We start from the raw sequence: 21,702 nt of genomic DNA, 5'->3' as shown, positions 1-21,702 counted from the left end.
TAACCTATTTACCTGCTGTTCTTTTTCTTCTTTATTTTTTAAATTCTGGCTTCAAGGTATCTGTTTTTGAGCACCTGCAGAATATATACAGTTCTGTAGTAGGTGCTTATTTTCCTGTTGTGATTTGGGACCAAGAGCTCAATGCCCTATGTCATCCTTTTATTTCCTGCAGATGCTGATTCATATAATTGTGGGCATGATGTAATGCAAAGTCTCTGCAAATTACCAATGACCCAACTATGATGTGTCTGTAACTGTAGGTTTCCATTCAGCAAGGTTCCCATTAGTTATATCTTGTCGTCTCCTCCAGAAATCAAGGAGATGGAAAAGTAAGCGCGAGGGATTGGACTCTGGCAATCGACCAATCAAGGCTGCTGGCAAAGTTATCATCCAGGATATTGCATGCCTTCTTCCTGTTCACAAGTCATTGGGAGAACTGTACATGTAAGTTCAAAATTTTAAGTGTGCCATGCTTACTATTACTTAGGAATGATTATCAACGATTTTCTTTCTTTTTTTTTTTTTAATGTATTGGAACTCTTTCTTCAAAAGCAGTTTTAGGAGAAGTCTAGTGTATTAGCTTCCTATTGCTGTATAGCAAATTACCACAAATGTAATGGCTTAAAACAATGTACATCTGTTATCTCACAATTTCCATGGATCAGGAGTCTGGGTATGGCTTAGCTGGGTCCTTGCTCAGGTCTCACGAGGCTGAAATCATGGAGTTGACCAGGTGGTACACTTATCCAATGCTCGGGATCCTCTTCCCAGCTCACTCAGGTTGTTAGCAGAATTCAGTTTCTTGCAGCCATAGAACTCAGTGAATTTCATCTTCTTCCGAGACCAGCAGGAGTGTCTCACTGATGCTGCACCGTCTTGCTCACCTATCTTTTGATTAGGTCAGGCCCCCTCAGGATAATTTTGACAATTTCAGAATCGACTGATTAATACTAACCTAATCATGGAAGTGATGTCTCATCAGCATTCACTGGTCTCACCTGCATTTAAAGGAAGGGGTTTATTACACAAGGTACTTAATAGCAGGGGCACTAATCTTGGGAGCAGTCTCAGAGTTCTGCCTACTAAGCCCAGTCAATAAAATAGATAAAGCAGAGCTACTTTGGTTAAAGGGAGATGAGTGACAAGCATACAGAGGCCGGCCTGTGGTTCCTCTTCTTCCTGAATTTGAACACATACCAAAAAGTACTTATTATGGAGTATACACAGCATGCTATTCTTTGTGTTAGAAACTACAGTGTTGCACATATTTAAATCCATTGTTATTCAACCTTTGAGCCTGGGGAACTCCACAGAAAACCGGGTTGCAAATTTGTCTTTGAGTGTGGTCTCGTCTCCTGACCTCAAAGAGGTGAGTGATTTCACCTTCCCAGGCCTGAACCCACAGCATAACATCAGCGAGTAGTTAAGCATTTTGTTCATGTCACGTGGGAGGGGAGCTTTAGGCCAGTACAAATAAAATATTTTGAGTGATAACCAAAGAAGCAGTTTTTGGCCTATTTGTTAAACCAGGAGTAATTGATTTAGGAAGTTAGACTATAAAGAAACTTTCAAATTCTTTTTAAATTTCAGATTGAATGTAAATGATATCCAAGAAACGTGTCAGAAGAATGCCACTTCCGCCTTGCTTGTTGGAAGGAAGGATCTTGTTCAGGTATTACCCACCCCTTTTGCGGGAGATTTGGAGTTTTATTTTTGAGCAGGTTGTTTTCACTTTATAGTTGTGATTTAGTGATATTTCGAGGTGTGCCTACTATTAATTCCTCCCCCAATTTCCTTGCCAAACTATAGGGCTGGAGCAGCTTTCTAAATACCTTGGATGTTTTTCTTATTAGTGGTTAGTTGAGATGGCCCTAAAGCAGGGGTGTCCAAACTTTTTTCGTTTTTCACCAAGGGCCATATGTGGTAAAATACACAAACAGCCGGGCCACTCACTCGAGGTGAAGGACGTATTGCCTCACCTGGTTGATTTAAGTAAACTAAATATATTTTTGGAATTTGCTGCAGGCCAATAAAAAATGGATTGCGGGCCGCAGTTGGCCCGCGGGCTGTAGTTTGGACACCCCTGCCCTAAAGCATTTACTGAGTATTTTTTATTACATCCCTTTTCTATTTTAGTACCATGGCGATTGTTACCTAAATTTGGGTATCTGCATCTTTCCCATTTGCACCCTTAATTCTATTTTGTTTCGGGTTTTTTTGCTTTTAAAAATGTTTCATTTCATAATAGGTTTAAGAAAACATTTCTTTGGATGGAGACATGTTGAGTTTTAAAATACAATGCAGTCTTACAAAAATTTAAATCTTCATTTTTGCAGGAAGACAGCAGTGTATTTAAAGCAAACTGCTCCTACGGTTTTTTTAAACAACTCGATTGAGATAATATGCAGTTCTCCCATTTAAAATGTGCCATTCCGTGGCTTTTAGTGTATTCACAGGGTTTTGCAACAGTCACCACAAATAATTTTAGAACATTTCATCACCCTAAAAAGGTAGCCCACATCCCTTAGCTCTCAATCCCTTCTTCCTGCACCTAGCCTTAGGCAATGTTTCATTTCATAATAGGTTTAGGAAAACATTTCTTTAGATGGAGACATGTTGAGTTTTCTTTGTTTGTTTTTGTTTTTGTTTTTTTAAATTTTATTGGGGAAGGGGAACAGGACTTTATTGGGGAAGAGTGTGTACTTCCAGGACTTTTTTCCAAGTCAAGTTGGCCTTTCGATCTTAGTTGTGGAGGGTGCCATTCAGCTTCAAGTTGTTGTCCTTTCAGTCTTAGTAGTGGAGGGCGCAGCTCAGCTCCAGGTCCAGTTGCCGTTGCTAGTTGCAGGGGGCACAGCCCACCATCCCTTGCGGGAGTCAAAACTGGCAACCTTGTGGTTGAGAGGATGCGCTCCAACCAGCTGGATGCGAGCCATCCAGGAGCTCATTGGCAGCTCAGCTCAAGGTGCCGGGTTCAATCTTAGTTGCAGGGAGCGGAGCCCACCATCCCTTATGGGAGTGAGGAATTGAACTGGCATCCTTGTGGTTGAGACCCCACTGGCCCATGTGGGAATCGAACCGGCACCCTTCGGAGTTAGGAGCATGGAGCTTTTTAACTGCCTGAGCCACTGGGCTGGCCCGAGACATGTTGAGTTTTAAAATCTACTTTGTCTGGCTGTATCGCATCCATTATTCTTTAGTGTGAGGATTAGATTAAGCAATGGAAACTACTAGCTGTTATCCTATCTGCTCAGGTCTTTCCCTTATAACCCTCCAAATGACCTAGAGCTAAAGCCTGTCCTTGATTTTTATCTGATGAAAACATCCCTTTTAAGTGAAATTTAGTCGTGGATTTAATCTATTTCTCTAAGGACCCAGCCACCTAAAATTCTGTGAACATTAAGAAGGCAAAATGAAGCAGTAGAATTTTTGTGGAATATATAACAGGATGTATAGGTTTAACTCAGCTCCCTAGTGGTGTAATCCTGGGCAAATTATTTCCGACTCTCTTAGACTCTGTGTACATTTGTAAAATGGGTATCATAAGAATAATGACCTCATAGAGTTGGTGAGAAGATTGGTAAATGCAGTGCGAAGGCAGACCATGTTCATGTTCTGAAAAACAGTCTCTGAGGAAAAATGACTTCCTGAAGTGTTTTGTTTTTTAAGTTTTTGTTAAGTTGATTTGGAAGGTCAGGCTAGTCCGAGTGAAGTGGAAAGACCCTTCCCTTGGGTTCAGACAGGCCAAGGTTTAAATCTGAGCTCTGTCACTTTGTTGTTATGTGATCCTGGGCAGCTGTCTCATCTTTCTGAACCTCAATTTCCTTGGCTGTAAAATAGGAACAATACTTCTAAGGTCCTTATGAGAACTAAATAAGGTAATGATGTAAAATTCCCGTATCTACATCTGATAGATGGTAACTACCTAATATATGGTACAATTACTGTTGCTGTTCTTGCAATTATTGTCACCATTTGTGGTATGGTACCGTTTAATAATGGGACAGAAATGGCATCAATGCAAATGCTTGAAGAATTTTTTTAAAATTCTTTGTGCACGCGTTGAAGATGATGTGCCTACTGTTTTACAAAGAGTTGCAGAAATAAACCCGAGTGTCAACTATTTCTGTTGGAGGCAGTAGGAAACATGTATTATAAGTGAGGAAATATAATAACACGCCTAAATTGTCAGCAGGGTAGTAAACATCCTACTCTGTCCCATTACACAATTATGTAGGTGAGTCATTGATTATAAAGATGAAGGTAACCAACTTTCTCAGCCGAACCCATGCTTGGGTGCATTATTTAAGTATATAGGTAATTTAATTGATTTTTTTTACATATCTGGTAAACTTCTCTACCTGTGTTTCAGTATTTTTATTTGGTTAGTCTTTTTTCCTTAGATTATAAACTCCTTGATTTAAAACCTGTACTTCTTTTGAGTATCTCACAGAGTCTAGTATAGTGTTTTTCAGTTAGTGGGCATACAATGATTTGTTGCTGCTAGCAAAGATTTCCCAAAAGTACTATTCCATTTTTAAATGTGTGGAGGGGAGTGGGCTCCGTTGATGGCACGATGTATTTAGTGTGTGCTAAATTTTGCGTTTAATAGACACTTAATGGACATTGGTTTCTGCTTGATGGCTCCAAGCGCTGTGAGATTTCCTCACTTGGTGTCAACAAAAAAGGAAGCCAGGTCTGTTTTGTCTTGGCCTGTTTTTTTTCTGTAGCTTCAGAGAGTATACTGCAACTTTTGTAAGGAAAGCAACAAGTTTTTCATTATTTGGCTAGAGAAGGACAGATCTTAAATATGATACAGAATACTCTTTTTTTCTCCCTGCCAGTTCAATAATGAAGCAGCAGAAAAAGTCACATGAGTTAGTAGCTAAATAGACAACCAGCTGAAGTTACTGCATGGTGCTATTTCTATGAAGTTTGCTTAATGAAAGTTTTTAAGGCTAGTGTTTCTCAAATGTTATAGTTCCTTGAGAATCTCGTTAAACTGCCAATTCTGATTCAGTAGGTCTGGATTGAGACCTGAAGTTCCGTATTTCAATAAGCTCCCAGCTTTTGCGGCTCTCAGAGTAGCAAGGGCAGGATGTAGGTGGAGGGGAGGGTGGGTTCTTTCATGCTTCCTGTTCCTGTCCTTACCAGTCTGAGTTTGGGGTTTTTCTCTTTGATTTGTTCAGGTTTGGTCGCTGGCTACGGTAGCTACAGATCTTTGCCTTGGTCCGAAATCTGACCCAGATTTGGAAACACCCTGGGCTCGACATCCATTTGGGCGACAGCTGCTGGAATCCCTGTAGGTTTGGAGAGCTAAAAGTGAGGAAATGAGTGATGTAAATTTTAGTTAGGTCTGTCAACACTTTCAAGGTTACAGTCTAAGAGAAAAGTACAGAGGCCTGAGGAATGAGAGATGGAAGTTAAATCTTCCTTTTTGTGCTACAATAATTTCTGTGCACAACTCCTTGTATATAGCGGAAGGAACTATATAGTATTTGTCATCTATCACAGGGATTTGAGACTCGTGACCTTTAGAGATTTATGCATTAGCCTATAAGTCACATCATTCTGAACACAGGAGTTTGAGCTTTTGAGATGATAAATGTCTAGGTTGCTGTAGAGTTTCGCAACTGTGAGCAAATTAGAGAATTGCGTGTTGGCTTTCATTGCTTTCAAAAGGCCATGATGCTTTCACTCTATTAGGCAATTTATGAACACACTGTATTTGAGTTTCATTTATAACACTGAAATATGGCCAACTGGAAATATAATGTGCAAAATGATTTACAACCAGGTAAACCACTGGAACCTCCGTAACAGTGAGCCAAGTTCTATAAGGATGTTCTCCTTCCTTCACGGGAAGCTTTGCTCTACCTACTGGTTGAGGCCAGACCTGGGACACTTGTGCTCGTGCTTCAGTTGCCTCATGGTAACGCAGGGATGATAATGCTTGCTCTACCCACTTCTTCACGTGAGGCTCAAATCAGTGTGAAAACCCCTTACCAGATATTAGACGTTGCCTGATAGGAAAGCACCAGTGTTCCATCACAGCGGCCAAGTCCCTCTGATCCCTACCTCACATTCTAGCCTCGTGGTCCTAAAAGGAGCAAAAGGGATATAACTACCTACAAGGTAAAACTATTCCTTGTTCTTATTTAATAGCTCATATTTCTAATTCCACCTCCTGAGTCTATCGTCTGCTCGCCATACAGTGGTGGTACAGTGTTCTCTGAGCACCTTCGCATAGCTTTAGGTTATTTGAAGTTTACAGGAACCTCCCAGAAAGCAGTGCAGTTGGGAAAGAGCCATGTATGGCCTCACTCAGATCTCAGTTTAGTCTCCTTAGTTCTTGAAAAGCTATACATTCGAGCCTGAGCCCATCCCTAGATGCCAACCAGAAGCTTTCAAATTGATTGTCTAGGTCATTGGTAATACATTTTATTCCAAAGCAAATTTAACCAAATTTAATCAAAGTAGATCAAGCCTCTGGATCTGTAGAAAGCCCTGGTTCCTAATGGGGGGGGGGGCAGTTTGAGGAAGAATTAAGCATCCTCTCTTCCTATCCCTATGGCAACAACCCACCACGGTTGTGATAGTATCCTTCCTCCATCCCTTCTCTTGACCTATATTCTCTTCTCTCATGTTTTTCTCTAGGTTGGCTCATTACTGCCAACTCCGGGATGTCCAGACATTGGCTATGCTCTGCAGCGTGTTTGAAGCCCAGTCTCGGCCTCAGGGAATACCAAACCCTTTTGTGCCTTTTCCCAGTCGTTCTTCAAATCTGGTGGTGTCCCACAGTCGATACGTAAGCTTGTGGTTTTCTGGTTTGTGTGTCTTTTCCTAAAGGTAAACTTTCATGGGGAATGGTATTCTGATGCTACTCTTGTTTGTTCTGCAGCCCAGCTTTACCTCCTCTGGTTCCTGCTCAAGCATGTCAGACCCAGGGCTCAATACTGGTGGCTGGAACATAGGTTGGTATGGAGCTCACTGAGCCCACCCTGGATGTTTAGTTCTCTAAAAGCTGTGTGTGAATTGTTAATAATATGTACTCTTTAGTTGATGAATATTCTCCACATTTTTCCTCGTTTCTCATTTTTCTTTAAATTTAGTATGATGGTGATACTACATTCAGCAAGGCCGGGACTTTCATGTTTCAACAGGCCAGTTTCTGGAAGGTCTTTGTTCTTTTCTGGGTTGCTTTTCATCCCATAACCTTGAGAAACTGACAATGAGCCTTTCCAGTGTTCACCCCCAAAACCTAACCCTGTCCTTTCTCTGTCACATACCTTTTCCATGATCATCTGCCACTTCTATTATCTACCTCTTCCCATATAACTTTTAATGTAGAGAAATAAAGCTGAGCCTTATTCTAGCTGGCCATAAAGATCTGTTTAATGAGTAGATGTTTTGTGTTTTCTGGATTTTTAAAATTTGTTGTTAAAAATGATCTTAATGTTCTTGATTATAAAAGTAATACAGTGAAGGAAGAAAAACAAAATACAAAGTATCAGAGAAGAAAATAGTAATCATTGATTGCCCCACCTAGAAATAACATGCGAACATTTCAAAACATTTTCTTCCAATCTTTATGTATGTGGGGTCTAGCTGGAGTCATTATGTGATTTTGTGTTCGGTTTTTCATTTTATCATGAGCATTTTCTAATGTTATTTAAAAAGTCTTTATAAATAATGACTGCCTAGTATACTATGCCATAATTTGCTTAATCATTATGTGTGTACTTAATTATCAGGTTATCTTAAGAATAAATAATACCTAGACAAAAAAGTAAGTCTAGGAAAGACTTCAGTTTAGTTCTATTTCTCAGGATCTTCAACTTAGCTTATTTTTATTTTGGGGAATAAATTGGACACTGCTTTATGAAAGTTTTCAGAGATTTTCTGTGTCTCCTCTGATTTCCATCTTCCCATCCCATTTGATTTTCTTCAGCAGGGAGAGAGATAGAACACGTATCTTCACCGTGGGGAGAGTCCTCACCAGAAGAAATCCGCTTTGGGAGTCTGACCTATAGTGATCCTCGAGAACGAGAACGTGACCAGCATGATAAAAATAAAAGGTAATGACCTTCCTAAGTGAGAGCTGCAGTTCTATAGTGCTTCGATTCTCCAACATTAAAACTCTGGTATTAAGAAAGATATATACAGTGCCAGCTGGTATTGAGCTTGTTTTTTCTTAAAGGAACTGACAGGAAATCTTTTGACTTTTATCCAGGCTCCTGGACCCCGCCAATACCCAGCAATTTGATGACTTTAAGAAATGCTATGGAGAAATCCTCTATCGCTGGGGTCTGAGAGAAAAGAGAGCCGAAGTGCTGAAGTTTGTTTCATGTCCCCCTGATCCCCACAAAGGGATCGGTGAGTATGCATTTTTTTTTTCTTTTCCTGTCATTGTCTGAAAGCTTCTATAATTTGTCCATAACACAATACATGGAATGAAGTTTTAGTTTCTTGTAAGTCAGCAGAAATTTCTGAGGCATTTTGGGTCTATTTTAAGCTTCTTGAAAACCCTTGCATTTCATGACAAGATTAAATATTTATTGTGACAGAAGTAGTTTTATATACAATCCTCAGGTAGTAATTGGAAGTAGGGACTCTTATTCATTTAATAATGTAGGTATTCACCCAATATCTATCAAACTCCTCTTAAGTCACAGTGCTAGCACATTTCTTCCCTTTGTGGAACTCACAGATTAGTGGGGGAGAAAAATTAATTAAAAATTGTAATCAAACGATTTAAGAGCAAACAAAAGGGATATTGTGGCAGGGAAAGCAGGGAGGGCTAATTTTAGAAGATGTAATGAGGTGTATTGGGAAGGCCTCTCTGAGGAGCTGAGGTCTGAAGAACAAGGGCCATCTGTGCGGAGCACAGCCAACAGAGTGTCCATGCAGAGGGAGCAGGCCGATGGGAGACGCAACTTGTTATTTTAAGTAAGTGAAGGAAGCCCAGTGTGGCTAGAACACAATGAGTGAGAAGAGTGGTATAAAATTAGATTGTAGAATAATTAGGGACTTATAAATATAGAATTCGGATTGTATTCTAAGTCCAGTGGTAAGCTTCAAAGGGCACTGAGAAGGGACTTGCTCTGGTTTCTATTTATTTTAAGAGGATCACTTTGGCTGTTATCTGAAGAAAGGATTGGAGGAGGGCAGAAGTAGAGGTTGGAAGAACTTTGAAGACAGAATAGTCAAAGAGAGATTAACAGCTTAGTCCAGGGGTCATATCAGCTGGGGTGGGGAGAGAAGAATGGAGTAAAAATATGTTAGAAGTAGACTCAAGATGACTTACGAACAAATTGGATGTGCGACTAAGGAAAAGGGACAAAACTTGGATAATTCCTAGGTTTCTAGCTTGAGCAACTGGGTAGATGATGGTGCCATATTCTAAGAAAATTGACATCAAAAGACTGAAAGAAAACCGAGAGCTCAGTTTGGGACAGTCAGAGTTGTGTGTGAGATATCAGACTGTAGAAGTCATATAGGCAGTCGGATGTGAGTCTGAAGGTCAAAGGAGAGATTGAGGCTAGAACTAAGAATTTGGGAATCTTCAGCATCTGAATGTTATTCAAGCTGTGAGAATGGGTACATCTACCCGGGAGCTGGAGGGTGGAGAGGAAGAGTTTGAGGAGAAAAAAGTAGGAGAGCTCACCCACTTTGGGTCTTGAGAGGAAATTAATACCTGGAGCTTGAGTCTGAGAGGAAGAACCAGAAAAAGGAACTTAGAATGAGTCACCAATGAATTTTGATGAAAAGCAAGACTGTGATATGAAAGAAGCTAAGAGATGTTTTTTAAAGGGTAAAATGGAAGACTGCCAGAGAGTCAACTGAACAGACGTTGATTTCTTCTCTCCCCAGACCCCACCAAAGTGTCTAGAGAGAGCTTTTCTGAAAAGGCGTAACTGTGCAAGGAGAAATATTGGCAATAAAATTTGGGACCCGGGAGGCAGATAGGTTAGTGTTACTTGATTTTATAGGGCCTGAGAAAGTTGAACCCCAAACCGGCAGGCAGAAAACAGTAAGATACATGGCAGAACCACCAAATGGCTCAGGAATTAGTGGTACCTGGTACCTCTGGAAGTAGCACGAAAACTGGAAGTTCATTCTCGAGAGAAGATAAACACGTTTCTAGAGTGAAAGGGCTCACCAAGCACCTAGCATAATGAATGAAGACCCAGGCTAAAGAGAAGGCCCCAGAACTTTCCAGAGAGAAAACAGGTTACATACAAGGGATAAGAAATATGAATGGCATCACCCTTCCTCAGGAGCAGTGAACTAGATACTGGAAACTGGATGACAACATAGTAGTACCTTTAGAATTCTCAAAAAAATGACTTGTAACCTAGGCTTGTACCTATTTTATGAATCAAGTGTGAAAGTGAAATGTTCCTCCTATCTAAGGAGGAGGAATAGAATCAATCCAGGAAACCAGGGAGTCAGAATGATGTTGAAGGGAGATCTGCAATGGCAGACCTAGAGGGAGACCAGTCCAGATTGGAGCTTCAGGAATGTTGTCTCCAGGAAGAGAAAACTGAAAAAAAATTTAATGTATTTCAGTGTTCAGTTTATTTATAGAAGATTCAGATATCTAAGGGAGAATTTAGAGATGAATTATTGATAAGTACATAGCAAATTAAACAGATGAACAAGATAAGACAGTTACCAACTCTAGGAAATACAAAATGTGCAAGAAAGGAAAAGTTGTCATGGTACATGGCTTGAATAATGTTTACCTAGATAAATAATGTAAAAGCAGAATACTGATCCAACCAAATGATGATAGAACTATCTGGGGAAGGTGAGGGACAGGTGGTAAAACATTAGCTCATGAAGACTTAAATGATATTCAAGAGTGAATAATATGTCCTAATACCATTATAAACATTATTACAAGTTTTCAGAAAAGGGGGGATTGTGGAAGATTTACAGACAAAAACATTAAGAAAAATATTTTCATTCTTAAGGTTTTTACTGTTTGGAAGATTCAGACTGCCCATATGTAGGAAACAGCAGGTATTGAAAGAAAAACACAGGGTTACCAGGGCTACCATTGGTCTCCTCAGGTGGAAAACCAGCAATTTCTTCTTGCGCTCATTACATCTGCAAGGGTCATTGTACCATATCGGCAGCAAATTTGAGGGATAAAGTTGTTTTCATTTAGGGGTTAGATACTTACAGAAAGGACTCAAAGCTTCATTTATTTTGAGGGAATAATGCTCAACAGAGTCATCTTAAAAAAAAAAAAACTCTGGAAATAAGATGATTTTTGTTTTTTCCACTGTGGTATGTGGCTCTTGGTTGTAATGGTGGCTGAGCAAAGCGATTGCTTTGCTTTGTCAGCCCTGCCTCCAGTTCCTCCTCCAGAGGTACACATCTCTGCTCCCCTGCATTTTGTACAGCAATTTTCTGCTTCAGCTGATTAGTTTATTGTCTTATTTATGTGACTGGTTTTATTTACATTTGTTCAATAGGTAATGTTAGCTAATACAGCTCTTCTGTATGGTTAACAAACTAGAATCATATGAGACTAAGCCTTTGGAGTTAGTTTCCTCCTGGAGGTTTTGTAAAGCCTTAGGAATCATAATTTGGTCATCCTGTGTGCCAGAGTATTTTTATTGCCTTAGTAGTTTAGTCTGTTAAGAACCAAGAATGATCCGTTTCGCGTTTCCCAGGTTTCATCTGCAAAGCCTATAACCTGTGGTTGTATGCGTCCTTCCCTGAGATCCCTAAGCTTGTCAGTGTTGCTGTAAAGGACACCGTGACAGCTTTGGGATTTTGAACACATTCCATGTCCCTTTATAGCTCCTAAGTGGCGAAAGTTAGCATGTACGCCAGCATGGCCCAAAGGTATCCACACGTCCTTCTCAGCTGTTAACTAATGGCCATTCCATTTTGTGTACCACTAAGAGGCAAGAGAAAAGTATTAAAATTATGTCAAGTGACTTAGTGTTTTTGTATTTTCTATCTGTGTGAATTTATATCCACTTAACAATTGTGCATACACCCCCAAAGATTATTCATTAAGTAACTAAATGAAATATTTGTTCAAGGTCGTAAAGATAATAAGGATGTTAGAAATTATGTTTAAGCTGACACACTATAGAGAAACAATTATTAATAATATATTGAATTTTTCAGAGAGATGACATTTTAATAATTTTACCCAGGTAGATATGGAGAGTAATTAAGTTTACATTTTTAGCTATCTCAAGTGCCAAAGAACAACCCTTTTTAAAAGACATGTTATCATAATTCTGTTAACTTGTACACACAATTTTACATCCTCATAATTTAAATGTTGAATCTTATGAAACCAATAAAACCAATAAAGGAAATTTAAGAAATTTAAACTAATTAGGCTTTTCATGAGAACATAAACGGAAGTCTTACATAATATAAAAAGTTATGCTTAGAGTAGGCATAGCTATTTTTAAACCAAAATTATCAAAGCAGTCTAATTTGTCTCACGATTTACCTTGACTAGGGCTACCATAAAATTTTCTCCCTGGTTACCATGTATTTAAAAAAATATTTATTGGTACTTTTTTATGACTATCAGTTGTCATGAAGCATAGGAACTGGCTGTGATAGAAGAAAGGACGCTTCTATTGTAAGAGGTAGAAGGACAAGAGGAACAAACTTGGGAGACTTGAAGATTTGGTGATGGAGGGATGAAGGGGCCCCTATTTGAAGGCTTCTGTTTTCTCAGAGAAGAGAGAGAAGAGGCCATCAGGCGACAGAGAGGGAGTGAAGGTGTGAGGGAAGAGTTTTTGGAATGTGGCTGGGGTATGAAGTAGCTATCTTGGAAATGGAAGAGAAACAGGCCACTGTGCAGCGCTGGGAGTCTGTCCATGGTCGTGTATTTAGTGAGACACACATCGTGATGGTGGGCCTTCCCTCAGGATGGTGGGTCTTCCCGGGGCAGGCATGGAGTAGGCAGGTGATAGGGGTCATCCAAGGTTGAAGTTTTGCCAGGTGGTACCATGGAGGGAGAGGGTGGCAAAGATGTTGAGGATATTTGCCAAAAAGTGATTACAAAGTTGGGTCATGTAATTCAGGCTGACCAAAGGGCAAACTACAGCCAGAAGGAGGCTGATGGAATAAAAGTGAAAGTGAAGGTGGTAGATTAGAGACGAGAGGGCAGTGACCTAAGAGGTCAGGTGTGCAGAGGGTTAGTGGCGTAGATTTTTAAAGGCACCGAGGATCATGCCAAGAATTGGGGTAGAGGAAAGATTGAGGACCAAGAACAGAAGTCTTCAGTGTATGGGTGTGTGTGTCCAGACTGTCAGTAGATGAGAGCCGTGGAAAAGAGGAAAGGCTGGTGAAACGAGAGGGTATAGCCTCTAGAGGAAAGTTAACAGCCTGGAGGCAGTAATGGGGCATGTGCCCACCCTCCTGCCCCTGCTCATTCTTAAGAGCACATGGAAGCTTTGTGCTCAAGATGGCACAGTGGAAGGCCAGGCAGGGAGGAGGTAGGATCGCCAGAGCAGCCAGGGATGAGCAGGGCGAGAAGGACAGTGAACCTGGGCCGGCTGGACTCAGGGACCCAGACTGAGGCAGCCTGGGATGAGCGGATGCTGGGATTAGCCCTCAGGGTCTCTTCTAGGAGGCTGGGGACCAGTCACAGCAGAACGGTCCTGACCGCTTCCCCAACGGTGGGTGGCACTGTGGTGTACTGACCTGGTCCATCTTGTGCTGCTGGGTCATCAGCAGGCAGGTACAGACGATATTGTAAGACCAATCGGCTCTTGGCCCGAGTGTTTACTGAGTCCTACAGTTCTTGGAACACGTGTTTATCTCTTTCATGTGTCCTGCCCCTGCCACTGTTGGGGTGGAAAGAGGAATGAGACCCATCTGCCACTGCGGCAGGCCCTGGGGTTTCACCAAGGCCTATGAGAGCCAGGCGCCTGCTGGACCCTCTGCCCGCATCCTGCCACTGCAGTGACAGCAGCTCCTCTTTATAACACTTGAGACTGTAGAAGAAGGGGTTCTGCTGTTTAAAACAAGAAAATCAAAAATCACTGGTCTGATGGGAGTCCTACAGAGTCCTAAGATGAATGTCTTTCTTAGTTCACAATGCCCAGTTTGCTTTTGCAAAACTAAACTCGTGTCTCTTGTTTTGGCCATCTCCAACCATTTGCAGAGTTTGGCGTGTACTGCAGCCACTGCCGGAGCGAGGTCCGTGGCACACAGTGCACCATCTGCAAAGGCTTCACATTCCAGTGTGCCATCTGCCACGTGGCAGTTCGAGGATCGTCCAATTTCTGCCTGACCTGCGGGCATGGGGGACACACCAGCCACATGATGGAGTGGTTTCGGACCCAGGAGGTGTGTCCCACCGGGTGTGGGTGTCACTGCCTGCTTGAAAGCACTTTCTGAATTTACTGGGAGTTGTCGGAAATTCCAGAGGACCCCGTCAGTGCCCGGCGACAAGCTCTCTGCCAGGCGAGAGGCTGCAGGACCCATTCCTAACTAGACTGGGGTGTGTTCCCTCACAGACTGCACAGCACCAGCTGTCGTGAGCCGTGGCCCTCTCGTTTGGTCGTGAGCCGTGGCCCTCTCTCGTTTGGCTGTCGGTGACGTGGGTGTTGCTGGAGGAGAAGGATGGCAGCCGTGCAGAGCTGCAAAGCCAGGTGGAAGTTTTCTTGGAGAAAAGCGTCTGCCTTCAGAGCCATGTTAACTTTTCAGGTGTTAACCTTAAATCCCTGAAGAGCATCTTCTGATGCCATTACAGAGACCAAGTTCAGAAGCAAAGGACAGGCTCCTGAGCCAAAGGACGGTGGACATTAATTTAGTTGACAGAGGGGTCTGTGACATAAGTTGGTATATTCCATGAACTGATGGATAGTGGTCTGTTAAAATATGATACTTAAATTATAAATGTATGATGTACTTAAGGATTCTTGAGATGTATTTTTTGTTATTTCTCTTCCAGTTGCTCTCCCTTGGCTAATAAAATTCTAGTACTTGTTTAAAAAAAAAGAGAGAAAGTTGAACAATATTTTAGTGGATCTTTTTTTACCCTACTTCTAATTGAGGTTAACTCTTGGATAGGAACAAAGAGAGGGCTCAGATTGTCAAAGGAAATGCTGATTTACTTTTGTTATCTGGCAGGAGAAAATAGAATTTGACATTTAAGGTTCTTCCCAACCCCAAGAATCTTTTAATCATTTCTTTCAGCAAAAGGAAAATGAGATAGCATCGCAGCATTGACGTAACCGTCTCCATTGCCGCTGTGCAGGTTGGCTGAGCTCTGGTAAGTTCCTTCACAAACTTCACCACGTATTTATTTGTGTGCCAACTGGTTATGACTCAGATATCCACCAATTCTTCAGAATCATTGTCAGTGCTTCACATTTTGTATATGCCAGGAAAAGGTTCCTTCTTTCTGGTATTTCTACTGAAACTTGTATTTGTTTCTTAGAATTTTACAATTCCAGATTGATTAACTTAAGAAACATAGCTCCATGTCTCAGAATGTGTTGTACATCGTTACTGAGGTAGGACCCATTAATGGATTGTGAAATCAATTTAGTAGACAAAAACCAGCGTAAAAAAAAGTGAAATAGAGTAGAAGAAAAAGGATCAGCATTACCATACAGGGGGTAATGTTGTTTTGTGTAACTGGTTTACGAGTGCACACACACACACTTGCACACGTGTATAGTGGATCACAGTGTAAATTCATTTCTCACTGCAGCTTGTGGTCAAAACACTTTCAAAACACTGTTTGAGATGATGTTTGTACTTTGTCCCTTGTATTGCTGGGTGCAAACCACCGTGACATAAGAGATGCCTAGATCTGGACAGTGAGAACAGAGGTTTCTCCTGGGTTCTGAGGTGAGGTCAGATGTCAGCGTCTGTGCACAGTGAGCTGAATAACGACGAGGTGCAGCAGGTACATTGTGGGGGCTGATAAAGGAGGCAGCCGAGGAAATCTGAATTTGTTCACTCTTTGCCTTTCACTGGTTTGTGTCGATGCTGCCGTAATGGTGGTCACGGAAGAGGCTGACTTATTTACACTGAGGACCTGCTGTGTTCCTCAGTGAAATCACTCCATTCGCGGAGAACAGCCTTTTCCTGTTCCCCACTGGTCAAGCTAAGGTAAAAATCTGTCCCTATCCGTCCCTATCAAGAATTAGATGTGTTTATTATGGGAACCTTATCTTCTAAATCTTAAAAACCTTAATAATGGGTATTAAGAACTTTAAAGCTTAAAACATTATGTAATGTCTTCTTTCAATATATATATTCCTTTTGAATTTCCTAGGTACCAGAACAAAAGTCTAATATTTTAAAAATATTCACTACTGGAAACATATTGGTCTGGGTTGGGTTATGGCCATGGTCGATATTCTCTCTGCCTCGGAATAGATTATTATAAGCACCTAAGTCCTTTTTTGTTTGTTTGTTTTTTAAAATAATATAAGTTGTGTTCCAAAGTACCTTGGAACTTGGCAAGGAAAACAGGGCTAGTAGCAGCCTTATGTGTGCACCAGAAACAAAATGTTGCTTAGGTGACCTACTGTAAAGAATGGGGGAAGGGCAACCATCAGCTTGATTTTGTTCCCCTGCCCCCTAAAACACAAGTGGCATAATGCTTTCCTTGGTAATGCCACACAGAATCAATGTTGCTTTAAATTTTTTTGAAAAATTCTATCTAATATAAAAATGCATTCAGTCTGAAGGTGCTTTCCTTATTCAGTGATTCCCTGGGTGGCTGGCAGGATTTAGAAGAAAGCTGGTTCCATTTCCGTGACTTAATGCAGCAGGAACTTGAGGGAAAGGCAGGAGTCATGCATTTTGTCAGAAGATTGATGCTGAAGGGTGGGGGAGCTCATCAGTGGTCTCTATGCAACAGAACAATTTCTTAGAAGATTGATTTTGCTAGCAGTGGAAAAACAGTTCAGAAAACAGGGTTATAAATAACACCCTCTACTTTATGGCTCACCGAGTCATACTTTCCTCAAAGTTGGAGCTGGCAATAGGGACACACTCAAAGGACATATCCCAAGGGAGAAAACATACCCCTTGATTTCCTCATTCTCCTTAGAACCTAATGTCCTTGTCAAAGTCAGAAAGAAACCTGTCCTATTGGCATTCCATCATACTGGCACATTTATTTCACCACAATATCATTGATTTGATATTTTTTCTTAAATCAGAGAAGATCTGATTTAATTCATCAAGTATTTAACATGAGATGAGTGCTTGGACAAAGGTGAATATAAAGAATGTGAACTCTATCCTGCTGGAATGCAGAATCTAGTAGGAATTTGTTACATAAATGCTCCTATGACAGTGTGCTATTGGCCTCCGAGGGAAGGAAGGAGTAACTCCACTGAGGGCAGAGATTATACAGAGGAGGAGGCTTTGGCGAGTGTAAGGAGGAGTATTCTTCAGGTGAGGAAGAGTGGGAAGGCTGAGGGAAGGACTAAGCCAAGATGGACAAGCAAGCATGACATTTGGCACCGTATGTGGTTTCTTACAGGTGGAGCTTAGGTTGGGGCTGAGAATTGAGGCTGGGGAGCAGGACTGGAGTCAGAGCATAATGGGTCCCGAACGCTGTGCCAAGGAGTCTGGGCCAGTCCTTTCCCCTGTAAGCCAGTTCTCAGTCTTTTATCATCTACCGATTACATAATGGGAATTCCACACAAACACAGACCACCAATTTTAATTTTTAAAAATATCACCAACAGAAGTGTTTAAATGAATCGCATCAGACCATATCTTTCACCAACGTTTCCTTGTGTTTGGCTTGATGATGTATATACCATAAACTGTAGGTGATATACCATGTAGATGTATATACCATGTAACTGTAGTTGGTCTATTTTAATTTTTACTCTCTTTTTCCCCCATGTGAAGTAGAAAAATCTGAAACTCGTTATTATAGGTTCTTGAGAACACAAGTGTTTGGTGGTTACTGAACACTAATCAGTGTCCCTGTCTATAGTTTCTTGATATTCTTGATATTTTGATGCTATAAAATTCTTGGTATTTTTGATTCAAACGTGGATAATAAGTTATAGTGAGATTTTCCTCTGAAGACTTCATTCGGCATTTTGTCCAGTGGGCAAATGAGCACATTTCTCAGAAGCTGAAAGAGCAATAATTGGATTCCCAATCCCCTTTTTGTTCTGTTGCAGCATTTGGCTGTGCTTTTAAATATATGCTTGGCGATAATGTCATCTCCTTTTTCTAACAAAGAAAATCAGCTTTGGGGAAGACTCAAATACTCGTCAATCAAGCCATTTACAGCACAGCTCATTCTCAAGAACTGATAAATTTTAACCTCAACATTAAACACACTTTCTTCTCCATCTTTGTTGATAAATTTAAACTGTTTTGTACTTGGTCTTAAAGGCACTTCATTGATTTCCAGAGAGGCCATGTGTTGTTATAAATGATAATAGCCATGATTTGATGAAATACTGGGAATAGGTACAAGTGGATAACCAGTTCAATAAGGTCTGATTTCAGGTATTTGTCATCGTATTCCTATTATTCATAATCTTTTCAGTTACACACTTCACATGGTTACACTTAAAAGATTCAGTTGTCCTAACACAGAGTCAAAGCCTATGTTTTTTCCAAAGTCTAGTTCCTTGTTTACATATCGGATGCATTCCAAGGGTTGATTACTGCTTTTATCACTATTTTTTATTTTTTAAATTTTTATTGGGGAATGGTGTGTTTTTCCAGGACCCATCAGTCATTGTCCTTCAATCTATTTGTGGCGGGCGCAGCTCAGCTCCAAGTCCAGTCGCTGTTTTCAATCTTTAGTTGCAGGGGGCACAGCCCACCATCCCATGCGGGAATTGAACTGGCAACCTTGATGTTGAGAGCTCTGTCTCTTAACCAACTGAGCCATCCGGCTGCCTCACCAGCAGCTCAGGCTGCCTCACCAGCAGCTCAGCGGTAGCTCGTTGTCTACAATCTAGTTGTGGAGGGCGCAGCTCACTGGCCTGTGTGGGAATCCAACTGGCAACCTTGTTGCAGAGAGCTTGTGCTCTAACCATCTGAGCCATCTGGCTGCCCCTACTTTTACTTTTCAATTAACCTTTTTGAGTTACTGATCCATTTTGTAAATTAGAGATATGCTATACATGGGTAATAATCAAAGTGCAAATTTAATAGACAATATACGTATTTGATAGTCACGATGAAATGGCAGCGTAGTCTTTATACATACATGTGCAATCTTTGAGGATATGATTAAGAACTAATTCAGACATGAGATATTTATTAAAATTATAATTAACATTCTGTCAAATTTGAGGAAAAAAATATACACACCTCAAATTATTTTATCTTTATCCCCTGGAAGGCTTGACTATCGCAGACCACTTGGAAAGACCAGTGGTATGAGGATCGCACTTGAGAAATACCTGCTATAGGTGATGGGGAGTCACGGAAGAGTGTTAAATGTAAGAGTCATAGGTCAGGTTTTAATTTGACCGTATGAAGATTAGAGGTGAAAGGAAAAGGGACACTGGTTAGAACTGTATTTCTGTGCCTTAAATAAAATGGTGACATTGAGACTGGAGAGGAGGGTGAAAGAGCCAAGAGGTCTCCAGGGAGTAGAATTGGCAAGATTGAGCTCAGCCCTGGGTTCGAGGCTACAAGAGGAGTGGCTGATGCCGTCGCTGAGCAATTCTTTCCCCGTTGTCCCTTACCCACCCATCTTCCATGAGGGCAGTCTCCCTTGCTGGCCTCACATCCAGAAGGCCTCACTTTTCTCTTGCTCCAGGGCTCCCAGGCTCTATTCCCCATCTTTCCGGTATGCTTTTTTGCATGTGATCCAGCCAGGAGTTGCTACCAGGACCCTGAAATGAGGCTGTCTTTGGGGCAAGGAGCCCCTGAGGGGGTCGTTTCCTGGGCTCTAAAGCACCACTGGGTTTCTGCCTTCTTCCTAACCACTTACCCCCCAGACTGCTAAGATCTATCTGGGCCTTCACCTCCCTCGGCCTGCCTGGGGCAGTGTTGAAATGCGGTCGTCATCATTGTTTCCTCCCCTTCAAACCTTCATTGCACAGGAGGAAGTAAAGCCCAGAGAGGGAAAGTAATGTCTCAACTCACATAAGAGTGAGTCTGTATTTGACCCACACATTTTTAAGAGAACATTTTTATACCTTTATTTGTTTTTTCTAATCATAGAAACATTTAAAACTTTGTTACTATTTGTCCTCTCCACCCTGTCCACATACAATTTTCCAAGTATGGCTTATTTTATGTTCACAAATCAGAAAAATATAGAAACAAAGGCAAAAAGAGATTAAAACCATCTCCTTATGAAGAATGTATGGTCAGCCTTGGGGCTGTTTCCCAGAGTGAGAGCAGCTGTATTAGGAAAAAGCACAGAGAGCTTTTTCTCTACCACCATATTGTACCAGAATTTATTTTTGTAAACTTTTAATTTTTAGATCATTATAGATTCACATGCCGTTGTAAGAAATTAAATAGAGTGATTTTGTATACTCTTCCCCCAGTTTCTCCATATCGTAACATCTTGCATAATTATAGTAAATATCACAACCAGGAAATTGATTTGGGTACTATCCATTCTCCTTATTTACCAGTTTTACCTGCACTCAGGGTGTGTGTGTGTGTGTGTGTGTGTGTGTGTGTGTGTGTGTGTGTGTTTATAGTTCTCTGCAGTTTTATCATGTGTAGATTTGTGTATCCATCACCACCACTGTCAAAATCCCTCATGCAGAGCAGGGATCCTGCTGCCCTGTTATAGCCAGAGTGACTCCCCACGTCCATCCCAACCTTTTGGCAACTGCTATCTTTTCCAGATCTACGATTGTGTCATTTCAAGAATGTTCTATAAATGCAAGCATATAGTATGTAAACTTTTGAGATTGGCTTTTTTATTCCTTGTAATTCCCTTGAGATACAACAAGTTGTGTGTATCAATAGCTTGTTCCTTTTTATTGTGTTGTATAATATATTCCATAGTATGGATGGACCACAGTGTTGAATCATTAACCTGTTGAACTACATTGAACTATATGAAGGACATTTGGGTTGTTCTCAGTTTTCAGAATTGATTTTTGAAAATTATTTTGTTACTTATTTTCTTTAAAACCAAAAAATTTTCACTTCAATCAGTGAAACAGTACATGGAAATAAATAAAATTATCTTTCTCCTGTCTCCCCAGCAACCAGCTAATCCCTACACTTCTCTCATACATACAAATATGCAAATACTATAAAGAATTATTTGTTTGTAGAAAAGTGTGGTTACATGTACTACAGTTTGCTTCTCACTGAAAATACATAATGACATCCCTGCAGTAATAGATTTAATGTAAAACAATAGCTTTCCATTTGATATTTGAAATATCAAAACTGGATGCGGTAATGTGCCAGGACTTCCTTGCTCCTCCCTGCAGAGTATAACTGTTAACCCTGGAAATAACACAGGGAACAACCAGAGAACTCTGAAAGGTGGAAAAGAAAGGTGAACTGGTTAGAGATGCCAGGGCTGGAAGAATGACGAGATGTTTTATAACCTTCCACTCAAAAGTGACCTGCACCCTGCATTTTCCAACCCCTAACCCAGCAGTAGAAGGCAGCCCAAGTGAAAGAAGGAGAACCTCACCAACACCAGGTGATCTGGGAAGCCCCAGCACGGGGGATAGGCTGGAAACTTTCCGATACCCAGGAGTGGGGCAGTCCCAT

The 21,702-nt window shown here is 41.0% G+C and overlaps 1 protein-coding gene across 4 annotated transcripts in view; it reads left to right on the top strand.

Annotated features, from left to right (window-relative positions):
- WDR59 (WD repeat domain 59) overlaps positions 1-14,991 on the top strand; it is a 69,677-nt gene extending 54,686 nt beyond the window's left edge. For all 4 annotated transcript variants that reach the window (XM_033129023.1, XM_033129022.1, XM_033129021.1 and 1 more), the window contains 8 exons: positions 311-444; positions 1,591-1,672; positions 5,187-5,299; positions 6,655-6,805; positions 6,899-6,971; positions 7,949-8,075; positions 8,231-8,373; positions 14,156-14,991. In XM_033129023.1, the coding sequence (XP_032984914.1) occupies positions 311-444; positions 1,591-1,672; positions 5,187-5,299; positions 6,655-6,805; positions 6,899-6,971; positions 7,949-8,075; positions 8,231-8,373; positions 14,156-14,391 (1,059 nt within the window). In that variant the 3' untranslated portion in view covers positions 14,392-14,991. The remainder of the gene's footprint in view (positions 1-310; positions 445-1,590; positions 1,673-5,186; positions 5,300-6,654; positions 6,806-6,898; positions 6,972-7,948; positions 8,076-8,230; positions 8,374-14,155) is intronic.
- Positions 14,992-21,702: the final 6,711 nt, after the last annotated feature.

The sequence above is a fragment of the Rhinolophus ferrumequinum genome, chromosome 15 (assembly GCF_004115265.2).
Source record: "Rhinolophus ferrumequinum isolate MPI-CBG mRhiFer1 chromosome 15, mRhiFer1_v1.p, whole genome shotgun sequence".
Lineage (NCBI taxonomy): Eukaryota > Metazoa > Chordata > Mammalia > Chiroptera > Rhinolophidae > Rhinolophus > Rhinolophus ferrumequinum.
The sequence above is the reverse complement of the archived record's forward strand: the minus strand, read 5'-3'. Positions and strand labels throughout refer to the sequence as shown.